Raw genomic sequence first — 23,797 nt, 5'->3', positions numbered from 1 at the left:
ATTTCAATTTTAACTCTGTAAATATCTCAGTGTATTAAAGACATTTAGTACTTTGGGCAATAGCCACAAGTTAAGACCAGGTTTACAAGATGATAGTGTCTGGCAAAAGGAGAAAGTCAGTAGGTAAGAGGTTTTGTGGAATAAAAATATCCACATTAAATACTTCTATTTACAATAGTTGAAGATCTGCTTTCGCTGTCTCTTTAACAGAGCATGCTAGAAAGCGTTTTGTAAAAAAAGTTGTTTCTTACCTTAAAGTAACATTACTTCTGATTGTTTAGCTTTGGTGAGCATTGGTGCTGAGCAAAAAGGAGGGAGAAAAATAGTTTCACATTTGAGCTCTGCAACCAGCAAAAGAGGCAGGAAGATGTAATCACGGATGTGGGTTAGTGCAAGCCTCTGCGCAGAACTGCGCTGGTGGCAGAAGTCTCAGCAATGAATCCAGAAGAGCAAATTGTAACGTGGCTTATTTCCCTAGGAGTTCTGAATTCCCCTAAGAAAATAGTAGATGATCCAGAGGAGTTCCTGAAAACTTCTCTGAAAGATGGAACCGTGCTCTGTAGACTCATCAATCGACTTCTTCCGGGATCTGCAGAAAAGGTAATTCTCGTAAGATGTATTTTGCTAGTCTGAAATAACTGCACGGTCATTTTGAGAGAACATTTTCTTTTCTTCATCAATTAGATGAATGATTAACGTTCAAGTTGCTAGTTACACCTGAGAGCAGAATATGATTTAGCCTTACTTCTTTGGTTTTGTCTCTTGACATCCAGAAAAACAACCCCAGACGGTTGCAGTTGGCTGAGTTAGCGCATGTTCATTCAGTGACAGGAAACACTGGGCCTACCAGAGATGAAAATCGTGGGGTTGAATAGGATATGCAGTTTGTCTACATTTACTTAAATACCATGAATTACAGCAGTGTAAATACACTCTTTCAGAACTGTTACTGTAAAACACTTCGCTAATCAGGAAGTACCCTAGAGAACAAGATTAGGAATAAATTAACATTACATCTATGCAATTTTGAGCTGTTCCAAGTCCAGCAAATCCATTGGTACTGAAGTCATTTAAATCATGTGAGTACCTCATATTACAGTTTTACAAGGCATGTATTCAAACAGTCTAAAAGTGCTATATAACTGCAGGAGAAAAAAAAAAAAGGAAGGACTCCAGTGAGAGATAGGAAATGGCAACACAGAAGAGAAGCTGTTAAATTAAAAAAAAAAAAAAATCTGCACTATAAAACAGGAGCATTTATTATTAAAAAACAAACAAACTTGCTAGCTCCTTTTGCTTATCTGATGGTTTGGGACTGTGTGTTCTTAAAAGTCATCAATTTCCCCCTGTCATTTAGGGCATTGTCATATGCTGACATTCAAAACAAGATGCCGACCATTTCAATTTATGCATCACTTCCTCCAGTGGCTCTTTCTTCCTGGTTCGACAGCTTGCCTGCCACCCCCATCCGCCCCCTTAAGAAGCTTCCCTAATTCAGTATAAAACACACGTGTCAATATTCATGCAGGCCTTCTGACTAGAGGCTATGCGGAAGGTAATGCAATGATCTCAGTGGATTTTGTTTCTTTAGTATTGTCTGGAGCCTAAAAATGAAGCTGATTGCATCAGTAATATCCAAGAGTTCTTGAAAGGCTGTGTACTTCTTAAAGTGGAGGTAAGTCAGCTTATATCCTTTACATTATTTTGTTGTAATATTGTGCTTGTTTAATAAACCTGAATGGAAGCCAAATGCTAGACGGACAAAACTGGTAGTCATTCCTAGTCTTTTGTATTAATAGCATAAGTAGGAGGATCAGTAATTTGATATTCTTTCTGGAGAACTTGAAGTGTATTGATTGTGAGCTTAACAGGTTCCTCCACATCTTTGAGAAGAATCTAAATGGTCAGGTAGAAATACATGTGTCAATAACAGGAGTTCTGTCTAAAAAGAGTTAAGCAGGGTGAACCTGTGCATGTTTTGTTTTGTTTTGTATTGGAGGTAAGGGCTTGCAGTTTTTAGCCTTGTTTTACTATAAAGATGAAATACTCTTAATCCTGCAGTGTTTTTCATCCCTTTGCAAGTGTTACATGAGATTCTGCCAAAGCCATAATATTAAATTGATCCTTATGCATATAAACAATCCTAATGAAGACAAAGAGTCTATCAGTGGCTATTCCTGATCCTATATACATGCAGATTCTTATGCCTAAGCATAATTCATATTTGCAAGATCAGAATCTAAATGAATTACTTAAGACTTAAGCTAATGTGCCATTACATTTTTTACTAAATGCATATGGATTTAAAATGTATTTTAAAGACTTTTGTATCACACTGGCATTCCTAAAGTAGAAAAGAAGCCTGTAATTAAGAGCTGTCAATGTCTTGTTTAAAATACCAACATTGTGAAAAAGACAAAATCTGCCAGAAGCAAGAAACAGCATCCTTGAGCATTATGCAAAACATTCATGCACCACAGTGAGGAGAAAGTCCAATTCATGGTAACCCTGTTCCTGCACGTCTCCTTTGAAGGTCTAAGCAAGCAAAGATCCTTTCTTCTCTTCAGACCTTTTCAGCTAACCAGCATGAAAATTTGCTTATTCCAGAACTGTTTCATTAGCCTGTTGTTTCCCAGTAATCCATTTCTAAAGCCTTTTGCAGCAGCACAGTTTAAGAGCAGATATATATAGAATCACCAAAGGCCCGTCACATCAGAAATCAATGTTGACAGTCTTCTAGTACTTGACCATGTGATTTTCTCAAATTTTCAGAGAGATTATTTTTCTGTTTAAAAACTTATCATAATGGTTGTGATGGAAAATATCACAAAACAGAAATCTTAAACATCTAAAAGATAAGGCAGGAGTAGTCCTCAACTGTTGTGTTTTATTTAACATCTCATAGTATTTAAACCACTTCTGCAATACTGCAGTCATTTCATGATTTTCAGATATTATGGACTAGCAACACTGTGCATCTCGCTCCAGGTGATGCTTTGATCTTCCCCATTACTTTTCTTCTTTATTTCAACTTAAGAAAATTGTTTTAGCTTTGTTTGTTTGTTTGTTTGTTTTTCCTGTTTCTTATTTATAACCCCCTTAATCTTTAAAATATTCTCAGCCTTCAGTAGCTTTGATAATACTCATGCGGCTGTCTTGGCTGAAAGGAGATCTCAAAAACTGAATAAAAGCTCATGCTCAGATCTGTCCAGCTAAAATGATTTTTTTAATTATTTGTTTTCAAAAAAAAATAATAGCCATATTAGAATGCCAAGTGAAGAGGGATGCTCAAGGCAGGACAGCTGACATGGTGGACAATTTATGGTACATGTGTTATGTTTCTCTCCAGCTCTTTTCTCCCCACACTACCTGTTTTTTTCTGAGTGCTCTAAAGGGAAAGCCACAGGGAACTTGAAAACCTTCTGCCATTTGTTCCTCCCAAACACTGTCCTGTTTGGACCCTCTTGGCAATGGCACTCTGAAAGCATGCCTATAGGTGGCTCTCCGTCATGTCTGATACTTAGTTTGCCTTGGGAAGGGCTGCTGCCTTTCAGAGGGATTTTCTGCCCAGCTCATTACTCTGAAAGCATGCCGGGAGCATCAAAACAGGCAGGGAGCCTTCTTGTTCCAGGATCTATCAGCAATGAAGTTGTAGTGATCTGGTGTTAGGTCTGAGGAAAATGAACACAGGACAGAAAATCTGTTCTGCTCCAGTTACTGGGCTAGAGGAAAGGGTAACATCAGGAAAGCTTTTAGTTTAATAATAGGTTTGAGTTCCATGACTGCCATGCTGCTGCTTTGGATTTGACAAAAAAAAAAAAAAAAAGGGTTCTGTCAAATTCAGCCATTCTCCAAGTGCTGCAGAACTCTTAGTTCTCTTAGTTAGGAAGCAGTAGCCTGGCATTAGGGCTGAGCTACTTCTCCTGCCTTGAGACTGACAAGTGAGTGCACGTTAAGGTCAGAGATTCTGTTCCTGTTGCAGATGTGAGCAAAAGAGGATGTTTGAGGACATGCAGAGCTCAGAACTTCCTCTGGATAAGGACCTGTATGAAAGGCTAGTCCAGGGGAATCTCAAGCATTCATGACATCAGCATCCCCTCCTAGCATTTGTCATGCTTTACTACGGCAATCCCTACCGTTATACTATGCCTTAAATTTGTTTCAGTCACCACACACCTTTGTATAGCTGCCACTTGGAGCTGCATACATCCCTCACGATGCATCACTAGTGTGCTAGGAAGGCAAGGGTTAGTGCAGAAGGTAGGTTTTCCGACATAATATGGTTGAAACTCAAGTCCCACCTTCCGCTGAGTAGATGCTGCTTGGCTCTCTCTTGTGGTGGGGGCATGCCGAGAGGTTACTCCCGCAGAGCTACATACGTGCACTTTCCTCCCACCCTTCTTTGTTGTCCTGGTAACTCAGTCTCAGGAAATGGGAGACAGATAGAGCAAGGCAAACAGCACCAAACAGCCAGACATAGGCTTGGACCCAGTGGAAGGGAGAGAAAAGGACACTGTGTGACCTTTCTGCTTTGAGTGGCTCTGTAAAGTTGCAGCAGCTCCACAAGCTGCTGGGGTGAGCTGGAATAGCACATCCCGTTGCAGCATGTAAGTACCCGGCCTCTTCATTTGCTTCAGCCCAGGACTGAAGCCTGCAAAGATTTGCTGCATCAGATGTGTTAGTCCTAAAACAAAGGAGGCAAGCAGAGGAGTCAACACCTACTTCTAGCCAGACAAGTGCTGTAATAAGGTGAAATAATGAGACTGCACCTAAGATTTTCCTGCTGCTTTTCAATGCCAGAATTTGCTGTAAGTCATAGGAATGCCTATCAGCCCAGCTCTGCTTCAACAGAGGATGTGGGTGCTTACTTGGAGCTTAACTGTCCTTAGGGGATTCTGTGGTGGACTGAGGAACAGTGCAGATAACCTCGCTGCACTTTGTTTACACTGGCTTCAGCTCCGAGCTGTGTAAATGACCCAAGACCTGGTCCAGTGAGAGTGCTAAGGCAGTGGCAGCTGGATGCTGGTGGGTCAAGGGGGAAACTGGAAGGCAACGGGGTCTGTTCCAAGGGCCAAAGGGAGTCTAGTGTCAGAGGGATCAAAGAGAAGGATCACAAGGAAAGAGAAAAATGATGGAGCAGGTAAAAAGCCCTAGCTTGTTCTAAGGTCAGAAAATGGGAACAAGGAGTTGCTTTTGCTGTTGATACCTCCGTGCATATATAACAACAACTAAACAGCTTCACTTACTGCTGAAGAAGCACGAGATCATAACTCCCATTCAGCAGCAGCATTTTATTGCCAGTATGACCACAAAACTTCTGGCAAGGGGATGGAATTTGTCAACTCAGACTGGTTTCTGAAGATAAATCAATATCTGGATTAAATCAGACTGTCCAGAATGACCGTGAAGCGTGCAGCGTGTCATTGGCATTGTGGGTGGAACTGAAGCTCTTTCTGAAGTTGGAGGTGCTCGCAACTTTCACCAAAGTCTGTAGACTGAGACATTGGGAAGGCAGCTGAAAAATCATCACCCTCTTGGCTCCCCATCCGTGTGCTTCCTAAGCCTGCTCTGCTTTGTCTTTATTCCTGCTTTCCTAGCTGGGCGATGTCAAAAGCGAGAGCCCCTGCCCAGCACCGACCAGTGCAAGCGCTGGGGAATGGATATGGCTGGGACAGCGACCCAGCACCTGGAGACCTCCTGCCCAGAGGTGTAGGGGGTGTCTGTGAAACCCCTGCATCCCCCATGGGGTAGGGGCCTGGCTGGGCTCCGCAGGGGCTGCCAGCGCCTTCATCTCCTCTCCATGCCGCAGCCCGCTGCTGTGCGGAGGTGTCGGGGGAATTTCAGGCTCCCCGCAGGAGCGCGTTCCCGAGCAGATGGGCACACGCAGCGCAGGCTGTGCGAGGACACGGCGTTTGGGAGAATGGCACTGCCTCCGCCGAGCTGCGGCTCGAGCACAGCCCTGCTGCAGTGTGTCTGCGTGGTGCAAGAGCTGCAAATACCCAAATACCATTTACCACGGCTTGCGTTTTCCCTCCTATCCTTTCCCCTTCGTTTTTCCTGTCGCTTTTTCCTCTCTATTTTTTTTTCTTTTTTTTTCTCCTTTTCCTCCTTCCTTTTCCCTCGCTTCCCCCTTTTCCTCCTTTCCCCTTCCCCATCTCCCGTTCCCCCCCCCCCCCCCCTCCCCACCTTCTCCCTCCCGCTGCCTCCCGGAGGGAGCCGCGGCGGGGCGGAGCGGGGCGGCGGCGCCGCCTTCCCCTTCCCTTTCCCCTTCCCCTTCCTTCCCCTTCTCCTCGCCGCGATCCGGCTCCGGGTCAGAGCCGCAGCGGCCGGCCCCGGCCCGCAGCACCGCCCGCCGCCGCCGCCATGCCCCGGGGCTGCCCGCCCGCCCCCCGCCCGCCGTGAGTCCCCTCCGTGTCCCCTCCGTGTCCCCTCGGTGTCTCCCCGCGGCTCCTCGGCTCGGGCTCGAAACGCAGCCCCAACTTTTTTTGCTGCACCTCCCGGGGTTTCGGGTGCCGGGTGGCTTGCCCGGTTGGGTTTATGTAGGGATTTGGTTTTTTTTTTTTGGAGGGTCGGGGAGGTGTCCGCGGGAAGGGTTCCTCCGGTGGCTGTCCCCTGCTGGCAGCAGCAGTGCGGTCTGTCTGTCTGTCCATCTGTCTGTCTGTCTGTCCGTCTGTCTGTCCGCGGTGTGGAGCTTGCGGAGCAGCCGGAGCGATTCACTGCCCGAGATGCTGGAAGCAGGAGAAGCGTTTTAACCCAGATTCCCTAAAGGCAGCTGGAGATTTGATTTAAGTGGGGTTTTGCTTCTGTGCCCCAGCTCTTCCATGAGCTAATAGCAGAAGGTCTCTCCCTCCCTCTCTGTTTTTCGTCCAGCCTTGCAGCTTGTCTTGTAATTAGGAATGGAATTATGGATGGATTGCACTGGAAAAAGCAACTTTTAGCTCATAAATGAGGACTTTTCTATAAGATCAGTTTATTCTGGAACAAGCAGAAGAGTACATTTAAATTATGCTGGAAGAGTTTTTCCCATCGTTTCACAGTAGCTGTTCCAGACAAATTCTCCATCCAGAGAAGTCCTAAAAGTTTGCTTGCTTTCATGCTAGGATTTATTTGCATATCCATCACCACCATTTTCCTCTGGACTTTTTTCGGTCTGATGACTCTGAGCTTGCAGCATTATTCTGTGCATTAAAGGGCTGGGGAGGTATTTCTCCACCTTGGTCCTTTAAGAAAAAGCCAGCATTCATTCAAGGCAGGACTTGTTTTTCTGGACTTACTGAAGTGGAAGAAAAAAAGGCCTGACTGAGAAAATGACACACCAGAGGGATGCACGCAGACACTGCAGCCTCGCTGTTTACTTTCCGCTGCTGCTTGGCAGGCGGGTGAGGACGCGGTGCTGTAACGTTGCATCCGCTAGTGGCTGCCAACGGGGTCAGCGTGCGCTGGGGCTCTCCGTTACCGTCTCCCTTTCCACGGAGGCTCTAACGTTGCTGCTCGGGGCTGGAGGCGATGCTCAGATAGCATCAGTTGCCACTGCGAGGCAGGAAAATAGTTGTCGCTCCATTTGGCACGGGGGACAGGGTCCGCGTGGTCTGCAGGAGCAAAACCGAGTGAGAGCGGGCAATAGGTGAGCTCCAGATCAGCCCGAGGTAGGTGGGGATGTCCCAGAGCTGCTGATTTTAATGCTTGTAACGTTTGGGTGTGAGCCGCAGCAGTGTGTTTCCCCTCTGAGCACGGATTAAATTGCTTTCTCTCGGGTAAAGCCTCTCTCTCGGTATCAAGTGTCCGAGTCAGGTTTTTTAAAATATAATCAACAAAGAGTGGCCTTGTACTGCCCGTGTTGGACTTCTGCTGCACGGATGTGTAGGGGAAAGAGACGCTGCGAGCATCTAGGGCTGCAGAAAAGGCCAGTCCCGTTCCTCATTGAAATATGCCAAGCGTACCCAAGGAGCTGTGTGTGACAAGCAAGAGAGGGCCATTTTATAGGGCAGTACTACCCTAAAGATAATTAATGCTCTTGTACTTACATGGCAAGTTAAACTCCTCAGTACATTGGAAGTATTTGTGTGTAGATGGTGTCTGACAGGACAGCTTTAAAATCACCTTTTGTACTTGTTGGATTTGCAGATCTGTAGCCTCTGTCTGCAAGACAACATATTCGTGGATTAGCAGGTGGTGTCTTGGTGGTACCACGGCCAGGGGCTTTTTGTATCGCTTATTTCTGCTTCATTAATGAAAGGGTTTGTACAGTCTGTCTGAACTCCAGGGCTTTTCTCCTGTATTAGTGGGGATTGTGGTGCTTTGGAAACTCAGGTTGCCCCTCTTTGTGGTGGGGGTGATTTGTAGAGGGCTGGGTTTACAAGATCAGGTTTACCAGGCACAGAAAATAAGCCGTTGCTATCCGTGTATTTTTGCTTTGCCATTGAGACTCAGCAGCACAAAATTCTTTAGAGTGGGATTTTTGCACATAAAATAACCTTTTCTTGCTTCCTGTGAAAAATTGTAAATGTATTATATGTGCCATATTGCAACAGCAGAAAATTCTGTGTTTGTTTCTTCTGCTGTGGAAAGTTTGTGTGTGTGTGTATGTACAGCCTCAATCTCTTTAGCTTTAGATAACAAAAATAGCAACAAAATCTTTCCTTCCCTCAAGGCAAGCAGTAACCTTCTCAGCGATTTTCAAAGGAGTCCCTTCTCTGCAGGCAGCACCAATTGCTTCCCTCTGTGTCTGCAGCACTGCACTCCGTATGCTGATGGGTGCCCCTGCCCTTCCCGCCCCGCATGCCACCGGCACCCCAGCAATGCCCTAGCCCCAAAGGAAATTGGACTATCAGCCCAAGTAAAGCCCCTAGCCCTGCAGAGACATTTGGGCTACTTCATCATCTCTGGTGCCGTGCAGCAACATGGGCTGCTCAGACGCGAGAGTGAGATGTTTTGTGCTAAACTGACAAAGTTCTTTTTTTGCAGCTATTTGATCCACATGATTTGTACACCGGAGAACAGTTCTCCAAGGTCCTGAGTACATTAACAGCTGTAAATAAAGCTACCGAAGGTAAGAAAAAGTTTTTTTTTGTTTTTTTTCTGTTGTATTTTCAAATACTGTTTCATATGCTTGCTGGGTGGGTTTTTTGGGAGTTAATTGTTTATGATGATTTCTGGAGGCTTGTCAAATTGTGCTGTCAGCCTTGTGTGCCTGATACTGAACGCTAGGATCAATACTTCATGTTTCTACCGACTCCAGGTTTAAATGTGGTGCTTCAGAGTTGCTATATGCGCTTTGCAGAACAAGATTATCTCTTTGCTCTAAGGAACCTCTGTTCATTTTTGACAGCATTAAGGGACTTCAAAGTAGGTCATTGTAAAGGAGCCTCGACGTAAATTAGCATGTACCTCTCAAAATGCAAATGTCAGATTTCAAGTAGTATGTTTTAGAGCCGAGCAGAAAAGCAGATCCATCTGTGTAATATCTTTACTGAATGTCAAAACAAACAACGTTGCCAGATGCTCAGTCAATTGTATTGATGTTCCTCCTCAGGGCTCTGTGGAGTAGGATCCCATAATTGGGAACCAAACGCTGACAATTGCAGCTGATGACTTTTCCTGTCGCACTCAGTGCAGGAGCAGGCTGCTGAAGCAAAGCAAATCATCTTCTCTTTTTACCATCCCCAGTATTTGGCTGTTCTCTACGGGCTGCTATATGCCAATGTATTCAGTCACTCGGGCTTTGAAAGCAGAGGTTTGATGGGAGGTACAAAAAGGTTTTCTGTATCTTCAGAGACGGTTCCCTGCTTTCGTACTGACAGAGGAAAGGGTTCCAGTGTGGTGTTCAGGGGAGGGATACAAGGACCAAGGTCTCCTTACTGAGGGGCTGAGGAACACGTCTGCACTGAGCTAGAGAGGTATTTCAGTGTGGAGTACACTTACCGCCCCATCATACAAAATGGATTTGCACAGAGAGTCCTGCACACCCTCCAAAATCCAACACCAGCATGCGAGTTCAATTTCCCTGTGGGAATTACATTTTAGATGATTAAAAGTAGAAAAATTCAAACCCCAAAACGCCATTTTCCTTTCATGGGAAGGTTTTTCTGTTGATTTGCTGTGTTTTGTCTAAATTTAGTTTGTTTTGGTTTTGAGTTGTTTCACTTTTTCCATTTAATTTTTGCTTTGGGATTCTTGTCTGCTAGTAGAGTGCTGCAGAGCTGCTCGGGTGCTCAGTTAAACAACCTCATTGCTGGGACTCTTCTTTCTATTTCCCTATTCTGTTCTGATGCAAGGTTTTATAAAATCCTTTTTATATTTATATGTAGTATATACTGTGCTTATATAAACTATTACATAAACTCTAATGTATATATTATATAAACATCAAGGGGTAGATGATACATACACACACACACACACAGAGAAGTAAGTGTGAGCACGTGTGTGCAGTGCTGCTCAAAGAGCCACAGGTTGCCAGACTGCCCCTCTGCAGCCAGCCCTCAGCCCTGCCGCCAGCCTGCTCCCCAGCTGCCCGTGATGGGAAGGCAGCCTCAGCACATCTTGCAGCCTCTCACTGGCCCATTAAATGGCAGCACCCAGTGACCCCATTTAGAAAATTCCCGCGGTTCAATATGATGCGGATATGAAATGCAGATCACCTAGACAAGGAGTAGCCTTTGCAAACGCTGTAATTGTGATAGACATTAGCTTCATTATTCTGAGAGCACAGAGTCAGAGGCTTTCCTGCCTCTCCTGGCATGTTGCTGGAGCAGAGGCAGCGTGACTTTGCTCCCTGGGTGACGATGGGACAGCAAGGCTGCCGTGCTGTTGTTGCAGCAGTCCCCGGATTAACAGCCCCAAATTGTTTTTTGCAATCACAGGGGGAAGCTCAGGACACGGCTTTGCAGTGGAATAGTTTCTATCACGTGTTCCCCAAGGGGCTCTGGGGGAGCTGGGATCCTCTTGGTTTCATGGCAAACATCTGTTTGAGCATATGCTTTCTCTGTTTAAATGTTAAAAAGCGCAATGCCTGTGATATAATTAGCTGCTCAGGCAGAGAGCACCCTTGGGAAAAGTACAGGGTAAAATAAATACATGTCTAAAACGTTTGCTTTTTGGTGGCTTGGCCAAGTTCCTGAGAAACAGGAGCCTGCATCCTACAAGCCGCCACTGCGGATGGCCCGGTTTGTCTGTCCGCCAGGGCTGAAAGGGGTGGCAGGACCAGCCTGCTGCAGGCTCCTGCAGCTTCTGCTGTCACAAGGGCTCCAGCAGAGCTGCGCATGCAGCCCTTCCCTGCAGAGCACCCGACACCCATGTAGGAGACGGCGAGAAGGAGATGACAGCTAGGGAAGCGGTGCGAGAACGTGTTTCTGAGCATCCACTTGAAGTCCAAATCCTCACGTCTTCATGGGTCTTGCTAGATAAATAACCAGGGGCATGGTGAAGTGTTAAACTCAGTATTCGGCAGCTGTCCATCAGATAACAGCAACACAGAGCTTGATGCTTTTATCTGAAGGAGAGGGCAGGGGAGGAAAACCAGCTGTGATGGATCAGGCTAGGCTCTTCTGCCCAAAATAGTGTAGGAATGTGAGCAGAAAACCCAGCTATTTTAACCATAGTTTAAGCAACATATGGCAGCAGTGTTCCATGCTGGACCAGGCATAAAATAGGACGCTGTCATGATGCAATATAAATGATACACTTCTCTGCCAAACTGTCAAAGTCAGTTTTACATTTGTTTCTAGGTTGCTGCAGATATTTATAAAAGCTTTGGAAGATAGGGAGGGGCAGAGAGAAGCATAAAATCTGCAGCAACCAAGTCATTTCCGTGGGACTGTGGCTGATTGCTTGAATAAGCAGAGAAGTCTAGACTCGCGGTCTACGCCCTCCCTTTTTAGAAGGAATCAAGGGAAGAACATCTCAAACTGGCAGCTGGCCACCCCTCCTGGTCTGTGTGTTGCTGGGAGCAGCTGAAACCACTCCTGCTCAAATATCAGGGTGCTTCAGAGAAAAAAAATCCTGTGTTTGCAAAGTGCCTTTTCCATACCAAGAGGTTTTGCTATTGCTGCTGCAGTCTGGGGAGCTGGGAATTCACTGTGTGGTCATCAGGCAATTGTGTAATGAGCAGGGCGAGAGAGAAAACTGACTCACTGATGGCACACTTGATTTAGCATGAACGTTTTCCATCATTAGAGCAGGGATTGGACAGCCCGGTGCATGTTTAAGGTATGGCTGTTGACCTGTGAGGCAGCAGCGCCTGGAAGTCGTAGTCAGGGACCTGGTCCCATGGTGCAAGGCATTGTAGAGAAAGACAAAGCAGAAGGCAGTCCCCTCTCCAAAGAGCTTGCAGTTTGTGTTGCTCCAGGTCTGATCTAAGGACGAGGTGTTTTTCTATTGAAACAAAAATCCTCTTGGGAGAATAAAAGCCCAGCTGAGTTCCAGTAACTCCCACCAAGCTTCCCCTTTGGAATGATTTTTCCATATTGACATTCAGACAGGAGGACAGCAGGGAAACAGCAGTCTTAACTTTGTGTTTTCTGAGTCCTGCACATGCTTGGTCGCTTGATCACCTTCTCCTGTTGCAGTACTTTCAATGAATACCTCCAAATGTTATCCAGAGGACCTGCACACCCAGCAAAGTGACACCTGCAGACAGCAGTCTGCTCTTCTCAGGGCTTTTGTGATTTGTGGGCATGCGAGCTCCACAGTGCAGTTGGAGAATAACTTCTCTGGAATACAGACATTTTCTTAGATCTAAAAAGAAGCTAGAAGGGAAATCTCAAAGTACTCCACACAATTTCCTGAACTGATAATATCTGCTGTTGCTTCATTTTTGCATGCTGGCACAAAGAGAGGGGGTGATCTGATTGTTTTCCCACAGTGTGGCATGAGGCACAGTAGCAGAGGACTACTGGAACCTGCAGTGCCTTGAAACTCCTCTTTCCACAGCTGTGCAGCATCTAAGCAGGATTAGGGCTGGGTGCTGTGAGGTCCTGCGGAGGCTGGTGCTTCCCTTCAAGGTGATTCTCTCTCAGCACGGGGCAGTTGCAACCACAAAACTTTTTACCCTCTGGCAGGTTTCTCGGTGTCAATATAAAAGCAAATTGCTCATTGTGAAACATAGATCTGTGTCAGAGCAGCATTATTTCCATCATCGGGCATGTGGTGTCAGGATCAGGCCCAGAGACCAGTATGCAAAGCGACGAGTGAAGGAAGCAGCTCCGAGAGCTGCTGGGATGGTTTCATCCCTTCTGTGCACTGTCGGTCTCCTGTCCTTCCTCAGAGGAACCCGAATCCCTCTCTCATGTGGCTTGTGGCATCAGTCCATGAACAGTAATCAAAATTGTGCACAGGCTCTCTCAGCTGTGTACTGAACCCAGAAGGATTTATCTAGAGAAGGATGTGCTGAACAGCTGTTAGCATTCTTCCCCACTCTGCGGAGAAGCCCACGCTGCAGCTGCAGAGGTGACCTAAGAGCGCTCACTTGCGAGCTAACCTTTGAAACACCTTCAGTGGTGCTTACTTGGATCCCAGAGACATTCCCAGCTGGGCAGCACCGAGCTAAGCATTAGTCTATTTTCAGCTGTTTTAAGGGCGATTTCAAACAAATAGTGCAATTGGATATGTGGCCACAGGGCTGGCATAACGTAGGAGTGCCTTGGGATGTAATTCAGCTTCTTCCCTCATGGAAGAGTTAACCCAGCCCAGCTAAACCATCCTGACTGTTGACTGGGAGTCGCTTCGGTATTGTGCTCTGATAGATGCTCCTCCAGCTGTTGTCCCATGTTCTTGTTTCCCTTGTGGGCGTTGTTCTTTGCTTGGTGTGATGCAGAGGGATTGGGGAGTGCTGGGTTAAACTCAGATGTTGTTTTTGCTTTACCAGATCAGCCGTCAAAAGGGCCATGTTCGCATCTGTCGTCTCTTAGCTCTGCGGCTGGAGGTGCCCACGCTGACTCCAACAGCACAGCTTCACAGTCAGCAAGGGTGTTAAGGAGGCAGTCCAAGCCTGTGGTATCCTTTATTTAAAATTTTATTAAGGGTTTAATGGCTGTGGGGGCAGAGGGATGTGATCACTACCCCTGGGTTCTGCATGCCAGCGTGGCTTGTTTTGCCCTGATCTCCATCGCAGCTTTGCTGCCTTGGCTGGAGAGAGTCTGGTGGCTTCTCAGACTGTGGTGCTGCTCTCTGGGAAATGAAGAGGGCGATGCTTATCTGCTTCCCAATGCACCGTGAGACTGAATTAATTCTTGGGAGGGACCTCGTGATCCTCTGGCGGGACTGCTTACACAAGAGCAAGATGTTAGTGCTGTTTTGAAGTGCAATACTGAAAAAAACAGCTGTAACAACAAAGAACAATGGCTTGTCCTATTGGCTTCTGCTTTTTTGGACTATCCACTAATGTTTTTCCATGTTTCTTTCCTTAGGAGATGACCGAGAATGGCAGTCATCAGCTGGTGGTAAAGGCCAGGTTCAATTTTAAGCAGACCAATGAGGACGAACTCTCCGTTAACAAAGGAGACATTATTTATGTCACCCGGGTTGAAGAAGGGGGCTGGTGGGAAGGGACCTTGAATGGAAAAACAGGCTGGTTCCCAAGCAACTACGTCAGAGAAATCAAATCCACCGGTAAGCAAATTGCTTTCAAGGGCTGATTGAATGACAGTGGTATAATGCAGTGTAGATCCTTATGCCTTTGGGAAATTGCTGCTATTTATTAAGGACCGTTAGTGTGCTTAAAGCAGCAGTGCTAATGGAAGTATGAATGGCGCCAGGAGGGAAAAGCCCAGTCTTTCGCATGACTTGTTTGAGAGCTGCTTTGCCCTCTTCCCCAGTGTGCTTTGCCAAGCCCCAGCAGCACAGACGAGGCTGGAGATTGCTCCGTGGGTCTGCTTGCCTCCCGCTGTTCTGGGGAGCTGTCAGGTCGCTCCAGTGTCGAAACACAGAATTAGCTTTTTGTTAGAGACCTAGGTCAGGCAATGCATCTGCCTTTGATCCTGCCATTTCTGGCAGTGGTGGAATGGATGCTCCCAGTCTGAGTGAGGAAAGCAACAAAAACTCTATGGCCGTAGGGAAAGACCCCTGTTTTTGTGCATAGCAATGGCTGATTTCACATAGTACATTTTCCCCCAGATGCATTTTCTGCTGTGAAGCTGCAGGCAATGTTGAGAAAAGAGTGAGGGAACAATCCATCTGATGACATTTGCCTTTATTGAGCATTGTCTCGAGTGTCCTTAACATCTTCTGAGATGTGATTTTAACCAGATGTGGGGTGACGATGACATGAAGCATGCCCCTGGCGAACTGCCCTTAGTGTTACATAGCCATTCAAGCAGTTCACCCTATCGTGCTTCTGAGGATGCGTGACAGGAAACTTGTTTTTTCTTAACGTGCCATGAAGACTTACAATAGATGCAGACCTGTTGTGTGCTCAGTGTTGTGGGTCAGGATCAGCCCTGGCCTCAAACACCATGAGACATAAAGAGTGGGCTGCAAAACGTGCAACCCCCATTAGACATCGTTACTCCCACACTAGCAATCAAAAAAGAAGAGGAAGGAAGAACAAAAGTAATGAGTAAGTGTTCAGAATTAGGCCAGTTTTTATTTAATTCTAAATGAAATGATCTTTGTTAGGATATTTCATCTCCCACTATTTCCCTCGGGGAAAATGATGTCTGAGCTGGAGCAGGACGTTGCAGCAGAGATCGAAGCCTTGTCTGGCACAACCCAGGAATCACTAATTAAGTCAGTGAGTGGAGAAGAGCACCATTTTATAAAAGGAGAGCAAAATTCAGTCCCACGGGATAAGTCAGATGGGAGCTGCATGAAGTAGCAGCACCTCATTGAAGCCAAGGATGAATCCCCCGTTGATCCTGATGTAGGAGCGCATCAGATTTTTTTATGTGCAAAGCTTTCCCCCCTGGTCTTCCCACTTCACGTGGGAGCAGGGCTTGTTCCCGTGGTGCAGGCACAAAGCCGAGGAGCAGTCTCCTCTTGCTCGAGGGCACATAGCTGTGTTTCAGCGACGGATGCAGGGAGCATCAGCTAACCCACCATGACTGCTGCTCGGGGGACAGCCCTTGCTGCAAGCCAGCGGGAGCTGCTCTCCTTGCCTCCAAAGCGCGAGACTTGTCACTCTAAATAGAGTCACTCGTTTTTCAGCAGCGTCTGTAGTTCCACCGTGTCCTAAGCGTGCCCTTTGGGTTGAAAAAAAAGAGGCTCCTCCGAGCCTTTAAACGAGACACAGAGCTCCTGGCTGGAAGTGACAGGAAGCTCTACAAGGGCAATAATTAGACAATACGTCAAGCTGCACTTCCCAGCAGCTAAATTTATCAATTTCAGCTTCTCCCCTGCTGTCAGCATGAAAGTAATTGCCTTCCCTGAGTGCATACAGGGAGAAAGGCCGGCCTGGCCGCCCTGCACAACGCAGCCCTCCGAGGGGCTGAGGACTGGCTGGCTCCACAGCTGCGACCGTGGGTCTCTCACCTGTGAGACCGAACCCAGCCTGCAATGGGAACATCTCCCAGCAGAAGTGGGAGTTTCCCAGCTGCATGTCCTGGCAGCAATGCAGCAGAGGTCCTGCTTCCTCTGCTGTGAGCACACCCTGCTTGGTGGTGGGTCTGCTGGCCGGGGACGTGCTTTGCAAGGGAAGGACTGGTGTGGGGGTGTGTTCGTGCCTGTGTGCACGTGTGGCGTCCGCAGCGATTCAGCAAATGCATAAGAAAAGGATGACAAGAATTGACTGCCAGGTTTCTGTGAGCTTTTTGTCTTCAAATCTGCCTTCATTCACACACGGATTTTGCATCACCGGTGACTGCAGGGATGGATCGGGGTTAATTTACTGATTGGTGTTGGTGTCAGTTTGTGAATTGCCTGGAACTAAACGCTATATCCAGCATTTTTGGTAGACACCCGTTTTTAAAACCCAAATTTTGTGGGCCAGGTGAAGGTGCACTGTAGCTTCTAACCGTGAAAGACACGGGGCTGCTGCCAGGGATTTGGGAGCAAACCCGTGAGTTGCTGCCAGGTGCTGTGCAGTGCCACGGCTGCGGCTCGCTTGGCTGCAGCCAGTGACTGCACGTTGTCAATTCGCTCCTGAATTTTCTGAAGCAGAAAAACCAACCCTGCAACTGAAGTCGTGTGTTTACAGGGATGATGTTATGGTTGCTGGACATGATGCAGCAGTGACTCTTCCTGCTAGAATGAGAGCTGTGCACTATAATTTATTGATGTGTTTCTTTGTACAGATAAACCACTCTCTCCCAAAGCATTAAAAGGACTTGAAAGCACTCAGCTGACAAAGAATTATTACCCTGTGGTAAGTTTTAAAGTGCTGATCATACATTTTAATAAGTAGCACATTATTAATCTTCTGAACTGTCTCCTTACCTTAGAAAGCATTGAAACGATTTGTAACAATTGGTGACGAGACTCTGTATTTAAAATGCAGTTGTTGCCATTTCCTTGATTCAGGGCTATCAAGACAATAAACCGCAAGTGGAAGTCACTGCAAAATGTCACGAGGAGAGGCTGAAAGTAGGCAACTAAGATAGCATAGCAGAGGTGGTAGTTTGAGATCGGTGTTGGAGAATAAGGCACGATATCTCAGTCCCAGTCCTTTCCTGTCTGTTACTATCTCCCATCGATAAAGACAGGGAGACAATATCATGGTGCAAGGCGAGCCAGATTAGGGCTGTGACCCACAATCTCTTGTTTTGGGTTTGGCTGGAGGTGTTACACCTGAGCTGTCTGCCCTCTGCCTCCGCCAGAAGCTGCAGCCCCCGAGAAGGGGCAGTGGTCACAGCTCCCAGCCTGGCTTGCTGGCCTGGTTTTGGAGCAGGTTGATATGCCAGGCTGTGACGTGTGGCTGCGGAAAGGTTAGAGAAAGATTGCCTGTTCTGCCATCTCGCTACCAGAGTGGTGATGTATGGCAGAGGGGGCAGGTACCTTCCTCCAGGCTTGAGTAAGGCCTGCGGTATAAGCCAGATAAAATGCATGCATGTGGACGTCCCTGCCTCTCGGTGCTGGAGGTGAAACATGCTCATCAGCATGTCTAAATATATTTCAAACAAAGCAAAGCAGAAACAATATCTCCAGACAGCTGGGAACCACCTCCACTGTCTCAAAAGCTCTTCTGCATTGAGAAACTGGAGTGTTTTGGTTTTTTGTGTTGTTTTTTTTTTTCTTCTGCATTTTGAAACTGGGAGCGAGGGCCGTGGGTTTGATGTACCCTGTGCTGGAGGCAAATTGGCTGCTGAGGTGGAATCGCAGGGCCAAGCCAAATTCAGCACTTCCTTGCAGTGGCCAGTGAGCTGTGCCCTGGCTTGAGCTATCTCAAGAGCCATCCTTATTCTGGCCACTGTTGTGTTTAAATCGTTGCCTGCCTTTGTGCAAACGGTGGTCCCAGGATGCATGCACGAATCGTTTGTTTGCATACCTTGGCAGCCAGTTCTGCATGCAGGGTTAGGCATGAGCCTCTCAGGAATCAAATACTAAACTCAGATCTGAACTTACATTATATTCATGCTTTGCCAGAGAAGAAGAAACAGCCCTTAACACCCGCTGTCCAGGCCTCCCCCGGTTTGCAGTGTAAAATCCATAAATTGAACCACCAGGGTTTTCCTGAGCATTCTGGGTTCTGCATTAACAATTTAAAATGCATTCATGGACGTAAAATACACTTCTGTGGTTTGCCACACTTGGAAGCTGATGTCATGTTCCTTTGACTAGTCCCTAGTACTAAGATCTACTCAGTGCTCTGTCTCTCACCCTAGGTGTTGCAAAATATTCTGGAAACAGAACGAGATTATGCGAAGGAACTACAGTCACTTCTGGGAACTTACTTAAGACCCCTCCAGTCTTATGATAAGTAAGATATAAGGGCATCTGAGATGGACAGAACCCCGTAAAATTGACCATAGTTCATTACTTTCCTGCTTTTGAATGTTTAGGGACTGTTACTGCCTCGTAAAGCCTCACAACTTCTCTGTGAACCAGAAAAAAACCACACGTTTGTACAGGTTTCTGCTCTTTCCCATTCCTCAGCAATCACGCAGGCGTTCAGCTGCTAGAGACGGGCATTTCTGTCCGACCAAGGGCTGGCTGCTACCTCCATCTGCAAGCTCCTGTGTGGCTGTCCTGGCATGCATGTTTTCTGGCGGTGTGCCTTGCATGGCTTCTTCCCTCGTAATTTGTCTTGCTGTGACTTCTCAGCCCCAGGTGGCACCTCCTAGTCATCTCTTTGTGTAGTGAGCAACAGCACATATTCCTGTGGTTAGGTTGCTTCTCGCTAAACCCAAACTGCTGCTGAGCAAGTGATCTCCCCATCTACGTAGTCATCTGTTTAAAGTCCCTCCACATCTTGCCTTCCTTCCCCAAATCTTCACATTGGGATATCTCCAGCTGTGAAAATTTCCCGTGCTCCCAGCCTGCCTCCCTTGTAGGCGGCAAATGGCTGAAACGAGGAGCGTAAGGGAGTGACAGAAGCAGGATGACAGAAGCAGACGTGGTACTTTTGGTTAGGAAAAATCCAAAGGGAACAAAGCAACCCCCACCTTAGGGGCTACACTGCAGGACCCTCCTCATGTAAGAAACCCACAGCATGAGCCCACGAAGACAAAGTTGTCTCTGTGTCTGTGCACACACCTCCCTCCCTGCCCCTGGAAGAAATCCCATCTGTCTGTGTCTATTAGACAGCTAAACATCTGAGAAGATTAGCGTGATTAAGTGATTAAAATCCAATTAAGGTAATCCTTGACAGCAGACATCTTCTCCAGGAGGCTGTGTTCTGTAGCTCACAGATCATGGGTTTTGTGTTTCCCCATGCCCCATGGTGTATCTGGGGAAACAGAAATTCTTAGGCCTTTTTGAAGGGCTGCTTGCACATACCATGGGGTGCTCCTGAGAGCTGTGCTCAGAGGCACTGCCCAACATCCTTTTGGTGCTAATTGGTGATTTGACTCTTCTAGGCTCAGCGCCGTGGACATCGCATCGTTGCTGGGAAATGTGGAAGAAATCAGCGCGTTTCAGCAAACACTGAATCAAGCCTTGGAAGATGTTGCAAAGTAAGTTTGTGCCACAGCACTGAGGGTGTTAAGCTATTGAACTGCAGCTAAAAATAATAGAAAGACCCATTCATTAATGTTCCTCCTGGCTGCTGTCTTAGGCTTGTTAAATATAGAAGAAAATAACAGGATTGAAGAAAGGCAGCAGGTAGTGCTTTGGCAGGAGGTAGAAGAAACGTTGACATTTCTACTATTCAGGTGTCTGCTGAAGCAGCTGACTTCAGAGTGTCACTAGCCCAAAGATGCAGACACGTGCATGATGGGAGATGTGGTAGGCATGAAGATGGGATTGCCTGTGAGCAAAAGAAAATTATCAGAGGTAATCCTTTCCCTTCAGGACCAGCCACAGGGGGCTGCAGCATCCCATCCACATCTCAGCTGGTGAGACAGGGCAGGCTGGGTCACCCTGTGTCCCGGGCTGGTACCGAGCTGGGATACTGTCTGCAGCACAGAAACCCAGTCTCACCTAAGGACCTCCTTCCTCCTTCTTGAGTGACAGGCATGGGTGTTTGGATGGGTGCTCTGGTCTTGCAGTAACCTGGGAGCGTCCCCGTGCAGTGGGTGGCTCCTGGGCAGATGGGTGAGTGTGTCGTAGCTGTAGGGTGCAGATGGAGAGCCTGAATAACAGTGTGCTGGTGTGTTGGTGCTTGTAGGCTCTCCGAGAACCAGCAACGTGTGGGAGGCTGCTTTATGAACCTGATGCCCCAGTTCCGGTCCCTCTACCTGACATACTGTGCTAACCACCCGTCCGCAGTCAATGTCCTCACGCAGCACAGGTGAGTAATGGAGGAGGAGACCCAGACCGAAATTCCTCCTTTAAAAGTTACTTCTGACATTAGTGTGTGGGCTGTCATGGCTTTTGCCCTGCATGTTGACAGCAAGGATCCTGCTGCTGGGAAAACTGCTGGGGCTTTGGGCTCTTCAGCATTGCCTCTCTGCTGCAGCGTGCAGATATCACCTGCTGCTTTGTTCAGCTCATGCAGCTCTGCCATGCATTGACCTGAGCTGGTCTCACAGGTCCTGTCTGTGCATGCAGAGCTCTCTTGCCTTGGGTAAAGCAGAGGCAATAACCCTTTGCAGCAGCAGCTCCTGTGCTTGTTACAAGCTAAGGCCCCGGATGCTGTTTCAGACTCACTGCTGCAGTGCCTACACACTTGCAGATGGGGGGGATGTTCCCTCGTGGCGTGATGGTGTGGGGCCCGTTCTTGTAAAAGGAGGATGTTTGTTAAAATCACCCAGTTACCCAGTTTAATAATTGAGCTGCTGTTCAGCTGTCTGGTTGCTCTGCAGACTCTTTGATAGATCACAGTAATAACGCCTTCCTTCACAACGTGTCCCACTTGAGCAGACACCTGAATTTGTGTAAGGTCATGCTAAAGAGCACACTAAGCTGAAAGGCTGCCACTGTGTCATCCCTAATGCAACTTAGCTGTCTCCCTGCAGTGATGTTAAAGCCAGGATCCCAGCTGTACTGTTTAATTCTTCCCTTTCTGTAACGAAAGCTTGCAATATATTTACTTACCTGCTGAAATCCAGCTTTATTCAACTTAACGTAAGATCCTGGTTCCTGTAAATGATTCATTTATTTGGTTCACTAGCCTGACGCCTTTTCTTAAAGAATCAGCTTGGACAAATGTGCTGACGTGGGAGTTGTGTGTGCTAAAAACACCAGCGTCCCAGAGGGGTCCCGGTGGCACAGCTCCCACCACATCGCTGCACGTCCCCTGGCATGGCATGAGCATTGTCAGCCAGCCCACACCATCAACCAGACACCTTGCCCTGGGCTACTCTGCTGTGCCATCACCGATGTGCCCCAGACACTGCGTGCACAAACACCCACCACCACGCAGCATCCCCGGGGAGCGGGCTCTTGTGCTGCTGTGTTTGCAGATGGTTACTGGGAGGGGAGGCTGGAATGCCTGTAAGTCAAGTGCAGCTCCGAAGAGAGCCCCGGCCCTCAGGAGAGCAATGGGAGGCAGCAAAACACAGCCCTCGGCGGTGCTGAGCCCAGCTTCTTGTTGTTGTATCTATTTATAGTGATGAGCTGGAGAAGTTCATGGAGAGCCAGGGTGCGGCCAACCCAGGCATTCTCATCTTAACCACGAGCCTCAGCAAACCCTTCCTGAGGCTGGATAAATACGTGACACTGCTGCAGGAGCTGGAGCGGCACATGGAGGTAGGTGGGACACCAGGCAGGCTGCGCCCTGGGTGCTGTAAGAGCTGTCCCCAGACTGCAGGAGGCATCTCTGCTCCTTCCCCTAGTGCTGAAGCATCACACTGCTAAATGTCCTTAATCCCCACTCCAAGGAGCTGGAAGGGGCTGTTCTATCTGCACGGGATATTAGCTGCTCCAAAGCAGGGAAGGTGGGGGAGGCTGTGGGAAGACATCGCCTGCTCTTTGCCTGAGCCAAATATGGGCCAATCCCAAAGTGGAATTCAGCGTCAGGCTACAGCTGGCATTTATTTGCCCAGCACCTAATAAATCAGTATTTTTATAACCGTTTTGTGGGATTTCTATCCCTGGCTGCTCACTCCTGCTGCACACAGGCATGTCCCCATTCCTCGCCCAGGGCTTGTGCTCGGGGCTGGAAGCAGAGCCGCGCACACAGGCGTGGATCTGGCAGCCAGTGCAGACACGGGGGCGGAGGAGCGAGTGCCTGGGAGCAGGGAGAGCAGCCAGCGGGTAGAGACTTCCTCAGCGGGCAGCAGATCTGCTCTCGGACGTTTGTCCCCCCAGGGATCGTTGTTGTCTCTGTCCCTCTCTGCTTTGGTTCTGCTACTTGCCTGGTGAGGTGAGGAAAGCAGAAGTAACAGCCTGGTTTTAAATGTTTTTGCTTTTCCCTTTTCTGATATTAATTACTACCAGTTAATTACTCAGCAGACTTAGCCGTGACCATTCAAATCCATGTCCCTACCAAAGGATTAAAACCTCTGTGTTTGAGCAAGAGGTTTTTCTTTATAGGATAGGGCATAAGACCCTGTACCTTAGGCAAACCTGGCCTCCCGTCCTCTCGCCTGGCCTGGCTGAGCTGCAGGGGCAGAGCTGAGCTTGGATGCAGCCACTGTGACCATACAGAGACCAGTGTGCTCTTTGCAGAATGCCATGTCAGGGTCAGCAGTGGATGCAGGGACATGCACATCACCTGTTTCTTTGAGCTTCTAAGCCAGGTGTGGGAGTAGGGGTTTTATTACATGAGTAAGGAGGGTTGAGGTTTAAGCTGTGATGCCCTGGGAAGTGTTATGTATGTATACAATGTGGGTATACACAGTGTGGATGTATATAGCACAACATTCCCTGCACTGCTGTGCAGCTGGAGATGGGGCAGGCCTCTGAACAGCCATGGGAGTAGCTCCATCACAGCCTAGATACCTTATGATTTTCTTGACATGAGGTCTGGATGGTGAAGAGCTTGTGATGTAGGGCCCTGAATTCCCAGGGAACGTACCAGTGTGCAGCTGCAGCCAGAGATAAGAGGCAGCATCCTTCTTTCCCCTCCCTGGCCTGGGATTTGCCCTCTCTTAAACCAAGAGTTGGAGATCCCGCTGATGCTCATGGAAACTGCACCCTTTATGGTGCAATGGCTGGAATGTTTGCACCCTAATAGAAGTTCCATTTGTGAATGTGAAACAAGAAACCCACCCTACCTGCCTGTAGGGTCAGCCTGTTTGAATTTATTTTCCTTAAGCTTTGTAAAATCATCTCTAGTCTTGCTCTGTCCTCTTTACACTCATTAAATAGGCTGATATCATTGAAT

General features: G+C 47.6%; 1 protein-coding gene across 5 annotated transcripts in view; it reads left to right on the top strand.

Annotated features, from left to right (window-relative positions):
- The first annotated feature begins 397 nt into the window (after positions 1–397).
- Positions 398–23,797, top strand: part of ARHGEF6 (Rac/Cdc42 guanine nucleotide exchange factor 6) — a 38,272-nt gene continuing 14,872 nt past the window's right edge. Inside the window, exons 1-10 of one of the 5 annotated variants that reach the window (XM_005023770.6) lie at positions 398–600; positions 1,592–1,675; positions 8,965–9,049; positions 13,865–13,992; positions 14,406–14,607; positions 17,226–17,296; positions 18,753–18,847; positions 19,947–20,042; positions 20,696–20,818; positions 22,080–22,218. In XM_005023770.6, the coding sequence (XP_005023827.3) occupies positions 436–600; positions 1,592–1,675; positions 8,965–9,049; positions 13,865–13,992; positions 14,406–14,607; positions 17,226–17,296; positions 18,753–18,847; positions 19,947–20,042; positions 20,696–20,818; positions 22,080–22,218 (1,188 nt within the window). In that variant the 5' untranslated portion in view covers positions 398–435. Of the gene's footprint in view, positions 601–1,591; positions 1,676–6,296; positions 6,399–8,964; positions 9,050–13,864; positions 13,993–14,405; positions 14,608–17,225; positions 17,297–18,752; positions 18,848–19,946; positions 20,043–20,695; positions 20,819–22,079; positions 22,219–23,797 lie in introns of those variants that run through there. The other 4 variants (XM_021275253.4, XM_021275254.4, XM_027465235.3 and 1 more) reach the window with 4 other exon arrangements.

This window comes from Anas platyrhynchos, chromosome 10 (assembly GCF_047663525.1).
Source record: "Anas platyrhynchos isolate ZD024472 breed Pekin duck chromosome 10, IASCAAS_PekinDuck_T2T, whole genome shotgun sequence".
Lineage (NCBI taxonomy): Eukaryota > Metazoa > Chordata > Aves > Anseriformes > Anatidae > Anas > Anas platyrhynchos.
Note: the sequence above shows the minus strand (reverse complement) of the source record. Positions and strands in the feature narration are given on the sequence as shown.